Here is a 13,091-nt window from a genome sequence, read left to right as displayed (position 1 = left end):
ATAAAAAGGTGTCAAAATCAGTTGTGATCGGACGCCAACGAGTTGCGTTGTTGCTGTGTTCGCAGTGATGGGCCAGAGTTGCTGGGAGTTGTACAGAGTAATAATATTTATTACTTCGTAATCTGTAGCTGTATTATTAGTGACCTTCGTACTTTGAGTACCTTAGGTAATATGAATGCGGTTCGTGCCCCACAGTGGCAATGCCGACAGGTACCTAGGTATGTACTCCGTGTTGCGTGATTGCCTGCAGGCACCACCTGTTGACCGGTATATCTCGTGTAGCCTCCACAGCTACCCGTTTGGTTGGGCTGGGATATTCTTCTTTCTACACTAGGTACATATACCATTTCACAGACATCACTGTTCGACCTTTTATACTCTCTACCTGTCTCCGTACCTTGCTTGTCTAATAAGGTAAGTCGTTCCGGATCATCGGGGGACGCCGGGGTGAGCGATGAGAAGCGGGAACGGCGGTGATGGCGGGAGGGGGCCGAAGCCCCCCTACTCTACCCAAGTCCCGAGGCTTAGCTTCCGGTGTCCACCAAAGTACCTACAACAGCAGTGGCTCGTAGCGTAGCCGACTTTCAGAGCCTCATGAAGCTTAAACCGTTGCTGTAGTGTATACACTTTCCCTGCCGAAATTTGCACCTGTACGGAGTATATTTACTATGAGACTATGTACGGGTACCGTAATTACGAGCAGGGATAAGATGCCAAAAATCTTACTCTTTCTGGCTTACTCTTCCCCCCTAAACAAGTTGGTCGTCGTGATCTTGTGGTGCGGGAAGTACGTAGATGTCAGTTAGGGTCGGACAGGAGTAAGAGACATATCTTAGGTGTCGTTTTATCTCATCCATGACCGGGCATTCGGATACCTCTGTTAATGTGGACAGTGGCGATGACAGGAATGGTTCACTGCGGCAGCAAAACGGAGCCGAAGGGCGTGCTGCGCTTGTTTGAGGTGAAGTGGAAGGGAATTATTTGAAATGATGATGGCCTGGTATATGGGTAAAATGGAATACCTACATATATTAAATCATTATTTATAGGGTGGGGTTAGTTCCGACTAGGGTGGTACTGATAGCACGTGACGCTAGCCGCCATCGATTCCGTATGTACCTAGATGCCTACACACACAACCGACCTGCGTACGTCATATACGATCAATTGCGCGATATCGTCGGTCGTTCAATTTACGATATTGTCAACGCCCTCGTGGCTGGGGTCGTGGACAACGTGGAGGGCGGGGACGAGATCAGTCGTAGCTAAATTTGGTTGAGAGGTAACCCGAACCAAACTGGATCTTGGCCGGGAACAGACGAAGCTATCCGTAGGTTACAGGAAGAGCGATGATATCGCTAATTGAACGTCGTTAATTGAACGAGCGATGATATCGTCAATTGAATGACCGACAGGCATATCGTTAATTAATCGTATGTAACGTACCTTAGGCAGGTGGGTTGTGTGGGAGTATCTAGGTATAGACGGGAACCGTGGCGGCTGGTGTCAGGTCGTCAGTACCACCCTAGTCAGAATAACCAAGTCCTAGTCGGACTAGCCCCACCCCTGTTTAGAATGATTTTGGATGAGATGTAGGTTGTAGATATTCGTATTGGGCATACGTTTGTACCTTAGGTAATTCATACTGAGTAAGGTAGTGAATTATAACTAACCAAGAAGGGTTTGAGCCAGCCTGCGGGGCGATGCGGAGGCTCGGTGCTTGTTTCCTTCCTAAATTTAGTGGGCTCCGAGGCTTCGTATAATCCACGTACCTTTACTCTTTGCACCAATGACGTTCCATATTACCCTGTACGTAGTGCCATGACATGACGCCTGCATAAGGTACATTGAAATGATGATGTGAACGATAATGGCCGCGTATCGTCATCCCTTCGCTTTCGACGTTTGGCCCTTTCCTCTGCGTGTCCTACCATACTTGTATTATTCCAACGGGCCCATACCCGCTCCTCCAGCCTATAGGCAGTGTTATGCCGGGTGTTGCTACCTCCGAACATAAGGTACTGCGTACATGAAGTCGCACATCGCGCAAGCCCAGTAATCGGCCTGGTCGGTGGTACTACATACAGTCGTTGTTGTTACCTTTCGCTTCCCTTCTCGTAGCCTCATTATATCATAATTTCATAGCTCCTTCCTCGAGAATTCCTCATTTCCCTTCCCTTTCCTCCTTCCCCATGTTCCCTCTTGAGCTTTTCACCCAGTCCCGTATCCTTTGTGCTCGTGCTATCCCCTGCCCATTCCACAACCACCGCCAATTCTTCATCATCACCGATCGTCACCACCACGTCCACCTGCATCTACCCGCCACACTCTCCCCCCTCGTGTAAATTTTTATTTTTATTTTTTGCCCCGTGTGCCGCCAGGTCGGAGTCCCAATTCGTCGGTAAGGTACTTCTCAGGTCTAGATCTTACGGCCTGCTGAACTTCCCACGCCGTGCAAGGTAACCTTCATTCTACCCCTCTCCCCAATCTCCCCCATGTCATCCCCATTTAGTCGTCCCTCCGGCATCCGGATATCCATTGGTTCTTTTCATCCGCATTCCTCGGTTTTAGCCGAGCCATCCCCTCCCGGTGCTTCGCCTGCCCATCCTTCACTCTCATCTACCCTCCCTGCTTAGCTGGGTGTGCCAGTCCCTGACCGATAGCTTCATAGGTATGCTCTGAGACGCCAACAAAAGCTGTCGGTTTCCTATCGGAAGAGGGTCTCTATTCCCCTATCCACGTCCTTTCTCGAGCCGGTGAAATAGTCAGATGCTTGGCGAGTTTTTGAGGCTCCGCGCCTGTACCAGACATTAACAGACGCTTTCACACTTTCCCCTTGAACAGACGTCGAGTAGCCTGTTCTGTTGTCGGAGCTGCGAATCGCCAGAATGGCCAATACATCCGTCTCGAAGGTGTCTGTCACGGTCACCTTCCAGAAGCCCGGCACCAGACCTCCTTTGTTCATCGCCGGCACCTTTTCCGATCCGCCCTGGGAACCCCAGGAAATGCACCCCACAACTGACGACGGAGGCGAATATATCTTTACCAAGTCCATCCACTTGAGCCCCGGTGCCCAAGTTCAGTACAAACTTCGAGTTGGCCTTGGAGATTGGTGGATTCTGAATGAAGGTGCCCCGACAGGTATGGTTGCCCCTTGGTTTCCACAGTGACCCGGTACCCGCCAACAAACAATAATGTGGCAGTCTTCGACGATTCCGGCAATACAAACAACCTCCTCACCGCACCCCCGTTGCAAGAAGCCCCTATTCAGCACACAAAGTCCGACACCCCTGCCGCGCCTGCTCCCGAAGTTGCCCCTAAACCGAAGGGCATCTCCCGAGTACAAGAGCTCGACAAACAGCGGCAATCGTCAACGCCCATCGAGCAAGTGGCCGCCACAGCTGCCGAGGTCGCAGACACTGCCGAGAAATTGGACGAAGACGAGGCGAGTACATCACATAGCTCGCCGCCCTTTGCTAGGTTGCTGACAATCTCTTGCTCAGAATGAAAGTCGAAGAGAAGCAGGTGACAGCACTCTAGAGCCCGCTCCCCATGGTGGTGATGACAATGTGTCTCAGAATGGTGCCGAGGACGAAACTCCTCCCCTCCTTGCCCACGAATGTTTGGGAAGTGTCGGCTCCTCCCCAAGCGATGTATCACCACTTGGTCGGTCCGAACAACGGCGTAGCCATGGAAGCGTCGATTACGACATCGACAAGTACGATCTTAACGACCCGACCCTGGAAAAATGGCCGTCGGATCGCAATTCCATCATCGAGGCCCTTCGCAAGGTCGAGACAGGACTGACCGAAGATCCAACCTGCTTTGTAGGGTCGCCAGTTTCACCTGGCGCGGGAGACCCGAGGAAGGCTAGCATCGTCGAGGACCAGGGTGCACTCAGTACCAGTACGGAATCCGGTAGCCCAGGTTCTGGGAAGAAGCTCGATGTGCCTCGCAAGACGTCCGTTGTCTCACATAAATCGCGTAACTCCCAAGCCTCCCTAGCAGCCATTGCGGAAGAAGGGGCTAAGGAGAGGGCCGGTGGCGGGAGTGAAGGCAAGACTGAGACGCCAGCGTTAAGGCCTCCGTCATCAGTAGTCCACGTCCCCAGTCACGGTATTACACCGGCTCCAGATTCCGCCAAAGGCCTTTCAAGTGACGAGGATGAAGCCGTGGTGATGCAAGGCTCGGAGGCGAAAATCAAAACCAAGGCTGCGGAGAACGACAAGGCCCAGGGCCCAAACACCAACGAGCTTCCGCCCGAGGAGAGCCAGGCTAGGTCATTGGTCAATGTAAGGGACACCAATGAAGTCTCCACCTCGAGCCCCGGGGTGCCACCCCGGTCGCAAAGCCCCGGAATCCAGGTCCAACCACCCGATGAGATGGATGAATTGGAAGACGCTGACGAGGCAGGTGCTACCGGTGGTCTAGTCACATCCTCCGACCAATTCGACGAGACGAGCGCGGAGAGGCTAGTATCAAGGCAGGTCGGCGAACGCAATGGACCAACTGATCGTCCTGTTACACCGCAATCCGTATTCAGCACTAAGGGGGCTGGAGGGGGCAACTGGATCCGAAACTTCTTCCGTGTCGTCTTCGTTGACTGGATCGGCGCTTTCATCAACCGATTGTGGAGAGGGAAATGGAGGTAACGACGGACTCGCTCTCCACATCGTCGAAGGAAGGTATGGCTACCGGTAGGACTCTGCCAGATAAGTTGTACCACGAAGATTTGATTGGGCAGAGTGGACGACGAAGGAGATGGACGGGAGGCTATAATGATGAAAATGGGCAAACTTATGTAGGTAGCAAGTGTACTGGCGAGTCGGGCAGACATGGAGGCACCCCGGCGCGAACGAGTGGATTGATGTGTCTGTTTTGAGGGGGAAAAAAGAAGGGAACACGAAGAGCTATAATATCCATGAGCACTATTTGAAACCGGCGTGGTCTTCTGTCTCACAATTCATATTTCGTTCCGTAGCGGTTCATCGTAACTCGTCGTCTCATTCAGAACACCCTCCAGACGGCGCCGGCCCTTGGGGTATCACAATGATTATGGCGTGCAACCAAATCCTCTTCCCGATTCATCCTCCGAATCCAGTCCGTCTCATTCTCGACGGCCGCCCGCTCAATGTCCTCCATGATGGCCAGTTCCGCGAGCATATCGCCAACCAGGCTACGGCAGCCCTCCAGAATACGGCACAGGCTCGATACCATTTCTTGTTTGCCGCCGTCCCCAGCAGAATTCTCGTGGGCAGAAGCTGCTCCCGCCGCCCCGTCGATCCTAGGCGCGTCTCCGAGGTGATGCAGCTGGCGTCTCCAGCCGTCTAGCCTCCTCACGAGGCCGGCAACATCGTCCTTCCAAGCGTCGTCCAGTCCGCCGACGAGGACGTGCCCGTCTTCGACCGCGGTTCCGTTGCCATTACCGGTGCCGTTGCCGGCCTCACCGAGCCCGAGCAGGAGGAGGAAGGCGTCGTCGTGGTCTTGGGAAGAAATCCTCTGTCGCAGCGCGTCGGCCCCCACCATGCGGTCGCACCACCTCTCGAACCGCCTTGCTACGCGGGCATAGCGGCCCCCGGGGCTATCGAGACCCCACAGCCCCGTCAGGACGGCGTCGAGGACTTGAATCTTCTGTTCGAGGGTGCCGACGCCGGTGGCGGCGCCGGTCCCGCCCCATGCGAGTAGTGTGGCGACGTTGGCGCGCTCGACGACCTCGACCTCGGCGTCGCTGACTTGGCGGTTGTGGAGGGCGAGGTCGGCATGGCGGGCTTCGAGGGCGCGGCGGGCGCTGGCGTGCCAGGAGGCGTGTGTGGCGGGGGCGTCGCGGTGGAGGAGGTGGAGTTGGAGGAGTTCGGTCTGGAGGCGCGTCGTCTCGGCTGAGGCGGCGATGTTGGCCGGGCGTTTCGAGGGGCTTGGGGGCGCCAGGTAGGTGGCGGTCAGGGGTTTGGGACCCGTCTTGCGGAGGGGGGAGTAGTGTTGCTGCAGTGTGGTGAAGGCGGGTCTTTTGGAGAGCTGCGGGGTGGGTTTTGAAGATAAGGAGGTCGTCGTGTCGGAGGTGAGCGGCGGTGTCCTTGATGATGATGTTGAGGTCGCCATTGATGATGTTGTTGTTGCGGTCGACAGCGACCTGGAGGTTGTCTGGGGGCGGCGGTCCTCCCGCTCAGCTGTAGAAGGATTTCGGGCATGGGGGGATCTGGAACGCGTCTTAGGCACGGTGACAACCGTGCTAGACACCGACGAAGAGGTTGTTTGCACCGGCGGTCGGAGAATAGGGGCGTTGGAGAGGATGTTTCCAGCTGTTGAGGCGGCAACGGTCGAACTAGCCGTAACGGTGCTCTTAGCTCTTGTGTGACCTAGTCGTGCCCCGCCTGGTCCTAATCTCGCGTTGCTATTGCTAGTGGTATGGGAGGTTAAGCTGCCGGACGAAGACGGACGCTTTGTTCTCGCTGTAGTCATGGCAGTAGTGCCCGGAATCGTCGAGCCCGGGGCACCACCGGATGAAATGACGCCAGAGATGGAAGCATTGGGTGGGTAACGTGACCGAGTGAGACGTGGAGGAGCAACACGGGAAGTTCCCGCGTCCGCTGGAGATATCTTCCCCGAAGTCGAAGTCCCGGCACCGGTGGTAGTTGCGGTTCGGCCGGTCAGAGTCCCAGAAACTGGACGAGCTTTCTTGAGGCCAGACCCGGAGGTCGATGTAGCGGTGGAAGTAGAAGGCCCATTGGCACCAGAAGCAGGTAGGTGGCTTGAGGTGGCGGAATGGGCAGCACTTCGCAATGCAAGTTTTGGGGCGGGAAGGCGAGTTGGCGAGCCGGTGCGATCTTTGGATGTCAGGATATTAGAGGTGGTGTTTTGTGTTTGTGCCGTGGAGGAAGAAGCGCTGGCAAGTCGGTTGCGGGATGTCCAGTCGGTGGTTGCGGGTGGATTGGGTTTTCGAAGGGAACGAGATCGGGTGAGAGGTGGTCCTGCCGAGGTGGCCATAGTGCAGCCTGTTTATCATGGCCGTCAAGGCCAGGTGTCGAGGCGAGAAAGGTGGGAGGAGGACGTTGTTGTTGTTGTTGTTGTTGTTGACATGAAGCGGTCGAGCATTTCGGTGAGTGAGCTCTCGAGTCTCCAACTCCTGCGCACGAGCCTCCTACACCCACACCGACATAGGAAGTGATTACTCAGCAAGATGGGGGGCCTTAGTAATCACGTAGTGGCTGACTGTTTCTGCTTTGCCCGTGACGCAGATTACCGTCGGTGACCAAAAGGACCGAAGCGCTCTACACAATGTTATTACGAAACGTGCTTCGGTCCTTTTCTCAGGTCGCCCACTATAACTACCTCGGAATCTTTGCGTGATGATTTGTACCTTAATATATCCCAAATTTCGGCGATGAGACCCGATACGCGTTTTCCAAGGTTCGCTTCAGCTTCTGAAAATACATTACACCTATGTTATGGTCAAGGATTATCGGGGTTTTTCTTCATAAAGAGCGCCTGGTTAGTCGCAGTTGTATTCTGCTCAAGCCGCGGAGCTCCCTGCTCAGGAAAAGCCCTCTAAAGCCATAATGTAACGCTATGGCGAATGATAAAGTAAAGGGATGTGAGCATGGTGATGCCTGGAAATATCAAAATATACCAAGAGAACCGTCCTGAACTCGTGTGTTCCACTCAGTGCACGAAAATACGCATTGTAGTACCCATCATCCAGGCCGCCAACATATCGTAACACATGGTATCTCTATATAATTATTCGAAGAACCCCCACCCAAAAAAAAAGGAGAAAAAATATGACAGAGATAGATGTAAAGAATATTCAAAAAGTCGGACCTCTTCAACCCGACACCGTATCCTGCTGGCCTGGGAGAGGAGCAGTGGCGGGGTCTGCCTTAAGCTGCGCAAGGAGCTTGCCCAAATCACACCCATTCTGTGCCAACGCCCTGCGGCACTCACCACAGATACGTACGTGGCACGCAGTGCACGCCCAGCGCTCTCCCCGGTCTTCTTTCCCGCAAGCCTGACACGCAACCGGGTAGTTGCCCTGCGGGCTGGCGCGCATCTCCCGGTGCGTCGTGTGGCAGCGGAGCATGTGCTGCTTCAACGGCAGCGGCTTGAAGATGGTACCGGGGGAGGCCGGCGTGCGAACGGCGGTTTTGGGGAACCGCAACGCGCTTGGGTCAGGAGGTGGCAGGTTCTCTACGCGCAGCTCGCGGTACAAAATCTTGCTGGCAGGTCGTGTCGCCGGACCCGGCACATGGCCGGAGCGGCTGGCCGGTCGCCAACCCGGTCCGGGACGGTGCTCCCATCCTGCCGATGGGCGGCGCGGATTGGGCTGGTTTGAAGAACTCCGAGGTGGGTGGGGAGTGGCAGGGCTGAGGGCGAAATCGCGAGCCCGCACAGTTGGATCAAGGACCGGAGGCACTTTGTTAGTCGTTACCGATTCCCTCGCACCACCCATTTGTGGTAGACTCTGCGCCGCCCGAAGGCTAGGCTCTCGGCTTGCTGCCTTGCGTGAGATGGCGGGTCGCTCCTCTCTATCCACATCCTTGGGCGGAGAATCGAGTGAGGCAGTGGGAGGGATGGTGGCGGCCGTAATAGGTGCGGCTTGGCCAGCCTCGGAACCTTGAATGTCTTTCTTCTGGAAATCCGGTATAGGAAGCCGGGGTGGCCGGTCAGACTGGGTTCTGGTCTCGCTTTGCAAAGACGCATCTCCTTGCTGTGTCGCATGCGCTTCCGGGGCCTCGTGTGCTCCGTCCCGAACATTTTTATGGGATTGGATGGACCTGAGCCTGAGCTGGGAACATCCGCTGCCCATAATATCACCACCCGGTCCCTGGTTGACAGTTTGGTCGCCTGGGGGAGGAGGGAGCCCTTTGCCGGAGGGGCATTCTAGGCCAGGTTGACTGGGCTCAGTCGAGGGCCCATGAGCAGTTGATAAATCTTGGCGTTGTGATGGTTGCGATGGTTGTGATGGTTGCGATGGCTGTGATGGTTGTGATGGTTGCGATGGCTGCACTGCGGCGCTTGATATCGAGGATGGGTTTACTGCTGTTCGAGTAGGAGGCTGTGAGGCCGCAGTATACCCGTGACTAAAGGCCAGCTTGAGATCCGGGAGCTGGATACTGCGATCGGATTTCACGGAGCGGCGGCGCCATAGCTCGGGACGCTGAGGGGAGGACCTCACAATTCCAGACAGCCCCAGCCCGGTAGCAGACGATGTGTTGGCGGACGCAAGGATCTCACGGTCATCCTTCCTCGGTGTGGGCGGTCCCTTCTCCTCCTGCAAGGTGGCCAGGGGAGGGAGGGGTAGACTCTTTTCGGAAACACGCTCGACGGCTGTGATGGTTGGTGAGACATCCCGCACCTGTTGCGCCGCCTGCTGCTGTTTTTCCGCCGAGCCCTCGTTTAGCCGCATATTATACTTGTCCTCGCGTGGGTACGCCACTGTCGCCATCGATCCTTTCCTGGTGTTCGAGGCTCCCTCGTGCGGCTCTGGAGAGACTTCGTGTTCCGCCGAGTCGGTTGCCGCCGAGTCCCTTTGACTACTATCCCCATATGACCTGATCAACGACTCGGCGTCAGAGGTTCTCGAATAAGCCGACAGCAAACTACCAATAGAGTCCGTCGGCGACAATTGGGTTTCTTCATTCGACATCCAGGGTCCCTTCTTCCCTGCCACCACCTGCGGCGGTAGAGAACCTTGTGGCGGTTGTGGCTCCCGTTGAGACGGTGGATTCTGCTTCGGAGGTAGGACTGGCCGCCTCGGTATGGACATGGGAGGAGGTGGCGGCGGCAGAGGCGACTGTGGCTGCGGTTGGGCTGGCGGGTGCGGATGCGCGCCGAGTAGAGCTGGCGAGGGGTTTAAATGGGAGGTTGTCGACTGGCCCGTCGCGACCGGTTTCCTGACCGGTTTCCTAGCCAGAGAGGCGGGAGCCGTGAGGGACGACACGCACGACAGGGGCGAAATGGGCGAAAGAGGGGGGATGGAAGGTAGCTCCTTGACGGCCGGACGAGAGGTGCGTAGAGAGCCGAGGCGGGTGACATCTAAAGGCGGAGGAGGCGGAGGCGCAGGCAGGGCCTTCGAGAAGCGCGACCTCGACCTGGTGCTGGCCGGAGTCGGCGGAGCCTCGTGCCGCAGCATGACGGCTGACAGAAGACGAAGACCTTGTTGTCCGCTGTCACGCTGTCCGCCGTCGCAAGGTTGGGGCGGACCTGATTTCCCACACGCTATCCTATGGCCGTGGCTCCCAGGCTCGGGTTAGACCTTGCTTGGGTTGATTCGGGTTTCCCTATCCCAAGGCTATCTCTCGATGCGGGCAAGTCTTGGTTAGGGTCAATGTTCAAGAGGCACTAGCATGCACATGCGGTATGGACAAGCGTCGGCGTCAATCGAAGCCGCGATATATCTGGATTGCAAAAGCCTTCTGCTGCTGTACGAAGTAGATTGGCGCAATGTTGAAGAAACAAAAGAAGATTGGACCGTTTTTCTCGCGTTGTCTTCTCAGTGATTCGTTTAAGAGAGAATTTTATGTGGTCATTCGAACAAGGAGGGTCGGCTTGTGACTGCGATGGTCAAGATGAGTATGAACGGGGGAACATGCAGATGATGCTGGGAATGGGAGACGCCAGTTCGCGACAAGTTCAGGATCAGGAGAGCGCGTCCAGTCCGGAAAATGAGTGGGTAAGTAAATTAAGGAAATTGAGGCAATGAGCGAAGGAGAGGACGAAGCATGGATTTGATCAAGGCACAACGGCCAAGGAGCGTGATCGACAATTCTGAACGAGCGAAGCGGATTGTTGAAGGAGAGGATGGGCAATCTAACGAACGAACCCAGCAAGAATTCGCCACTGACGATGCATTTGCCAACCGACAGAGCAGGGCGTCTGGTACGAAAGCGACAGTGGTTTTTGTTGTGAAATGAACCCTCCCACTGTCGTGACGGGGTTTTTTTTTTTTTTTTTTTTTTTTTTTTTTTTAAGAAAACCTGAGACAGCGGCCCTGACCCTCCCCCGCGGAATGTTCGGGCATCCTGCCAGGGGTCGAGCAACATGAAGACGTCCTCTTGACTTTGTCTCCAATCTCTACCTTAGGAGTACGTACGAGTACTCCGTCCGGATACCTACCTCAGGTACCAACTACCTTAGTTACAAAGTGCTTTGTACGAAGTACCTTAATTAGGAACAAATACCTACGGTACTTGGTACTGTACCCGTCCTTGGCACGATGTTCCCGTTAACCCACCCAGGGCGGAGGTCCAACCCAACGTCTGAGGTAGCCAGTGATATGATATGCTCAAGGCCGAAGAAGCGTCATCAGCCATAATTTGGTCACTGCCTGCGCCACCCAATACCACCGTTGGGAAAGAATAGAACCTTTGACGTAAAGGTCACGATAGGTACATCGTCCGTTGCCAAGGCATTTTGGATGACTAAAAAAAAAGAAGGGCAGTCAGTCCTTATTTTTACCGATCAACTTTGGAGCCGTTAAATAAAGAGTCTCAAACAAGCCCCGTTGACCTCTCGCTCACCATCCTTCGTATACGGCGTAATACCTAATTACTTCGTATGTCCGATGTATATGTGCTTACCTTTTTCTTCGTTTAAAGAAGGAAAGAAGGAGGGGTGGGCAGCGGGGACAAGACGAACATCTTGGCCGGCAAGTTCCTTGAGATGCGTTGATTCCGCGCCCAGCACGGATATCCATATGTACTCCGTATTGAGTCTGTCGAACACGAGCTGGATCGAACTCCTAAAAGCGTGTGGGACTGTGACTGGAACACTGGCCGCCATTTTCTTTCCGGAATAGCGATCGGCAACCGCGTCTACCAACCTGGGGCCAAGACTCCGGACATCCGGAATTAATCTCAGACGGGCGCTTTTTTTTTTTATTATTATTATTAGAAGAAGAAGAAGAAGAAGAAGAAATGAACGCTACAACGTATCGAGACGTGAAATATTTCGTGCAATGACACCTCTCACGCATTAGAGCTACGGCGTGGCGCGGTTTAGATTGACCTTTCGATGAAGATGTGGGCTGTCTCGGTGACAACCTTTCTCTTTGCCTCTTTTATTCTGTCTTGTCTCCTTGGATGGAAAGTTGACGTGAAACGCAGAATATTAGAATTGCCGCGCAAAGAATCTGATCCTTCTTCCCTTTGTCTATCATTCCCACGATCATACACACACACCAGCTAAACATGTCGGCTCCGAGACCGCATTACCCCCAGACCCGGACCGACTCGCATTCCCTTCCGGCGCGCTCGAGTTGCTCCAATGCGAAAAGCTTCAGAGGCAAATCACATTTTCACTTTCCACCGTTGTGATTTCCCGATGTTTGTGTCCGAAAATATGTTGGTAACTATTACACCTCTGCAGCTGAACCATGGATCGAGGTCAAGGTCGATCTCAGGTTTTAAAATCTGTATGATCCGTATAAACATGATATACTCTGAAAGAACAGGTTCACATACCGTCCTAAAAGAACGAAAAGAACGACATTATCCCCTGAGGCATCTCTAACTAAGCAGCCACATGGCTTCACTTGACCAGCGAAATTCCATTGAATGTTTGGCTTGAGGATATAACTTTTTTTGATATCTCCATTCCCAGACAACCGCTATCTAGTGACGGGATTTGTCGGGAAGGCTTGCACCTATCTATGATGGGGAAAGGAACCAGTCTTGGAAACAGCAAGTAGACAGGGCCCTCGGCGAATTTTCAGCCGCCTCCATAGCCATTGAAGGCCTCCCGCAAGTCTGGAAGAGTGACTATAAGATACCGAAATCTAAGTGACGGTCACCCGGGGGGGAGGGGGAGGAAAGAAGAAGCAGGGGCGTAGTGGGTGAACGTTCCAGTGGGGTCAAGCAGCATGAACTTTTTCTTTGATGTGCCCCTTCATCCCTCCCTGCTGAGGAAGACGGAGGAGATACAGGGCGACTTGGCAGGTGATGGTAGGGTTAGATCCTCAGAAATTGGCCTGCCCGAATACCCCCCATCAGCCATCCGGGGAACCCAAAACGTCCCTACAGGCCATGAGAGGACGGGAAGCAGGGCAGAAGAAAAAAATCCCTCTCCCCAGGCCGCGGTTCTCTTAGCCCTGAGGTCCG

At 54.5% G+C, this 13,091-nt stretch overlaps 3 protein-coding genes across 3 annotated transcripts; 1 reads left to right on the top strand and 2 right to left on the bottom strand.

Moving 5' to 3' along the window:
• Positions 1–2,888: 2,888 nt before the first annotated feature.
• SODALDRAFT_320235 (hypothetical protein) lies at positions 2,889–4,652 on the top strand (the record flags this gene model as incomplete). The annotated part of the gene is made up of 4 exons (XM_028609517.1): positions 2,889–3,129; positions 3,168–3,449; positions 3,512–3,525; positions 3,579–4,652. 4 exons carry the CDS (start codon positions 2,889–2,891, stop codon positions 4,650–4,652), a joined length of 1,611 nt encoding a protein of 536 aa, XP_028463515.1.
• Positions 4,653–4,841: 189 nt separating this feature from the next.
• SODALDRAFT_352625 (hypothetical protein) lies at positions 4,842–7,089 on the bottom strand (the record flags this gene model as incomplete). The annotated part of the gene is made up of 3 exons (XM_028613601.1): positions 4,842–6,388; positions 6,435–6,821; positions 7,073–7,089. The coding sequence occupies 3 exons, from the start codon at positions 7,087–7,089 to the stop codon at positions 5,008–5,010; spliced, it is 1,785 nt and encodes a 594-aa protein (XP_028463514.1). The 3' UTR covers positions 4,842–5,007.
• Positions 7,090–7,819: 730 nt separating this feature from the next.
• SODALDRAFT_320233 (hypothetical protein) lies at positions 7,820–10,126 on the bottom strand (the record flags this gene model as incomplete). The annotated part of the gene is made up of 2 exons (XM_028609516.1): positions 7,820–7,879; positions 7,952–10,126. The coding sequence occupies 2 exons, from the start codon at positions 10,124–10,126 to the stop codon at positions 7,820–7,822; spliced, it is 2,235 nt and encodes a 744-aa protein (XP_028463513.1).
• Between the last annotated feature and the right edge of the window lie 2,965 nt (positions 10,127–13,091).

Source organism: Sodiomyces alkalinus (assembly GCF_003711515.1).
Source record: "Sodiomyces alkalinus F11 unplaced genomic scaffold SODALscaffold_10, whole genome shotgun sequence".
NCBI lineage: Eukaryota > Fungi > Ascomycota > Sordariomycetes > Glomerellales > Plectosphaerellaceae > Sodiomyces > Sodiomyces alkalinus.
This window is presented reverse-complemented; position numbering and strand designations above follow the sequence as displayed.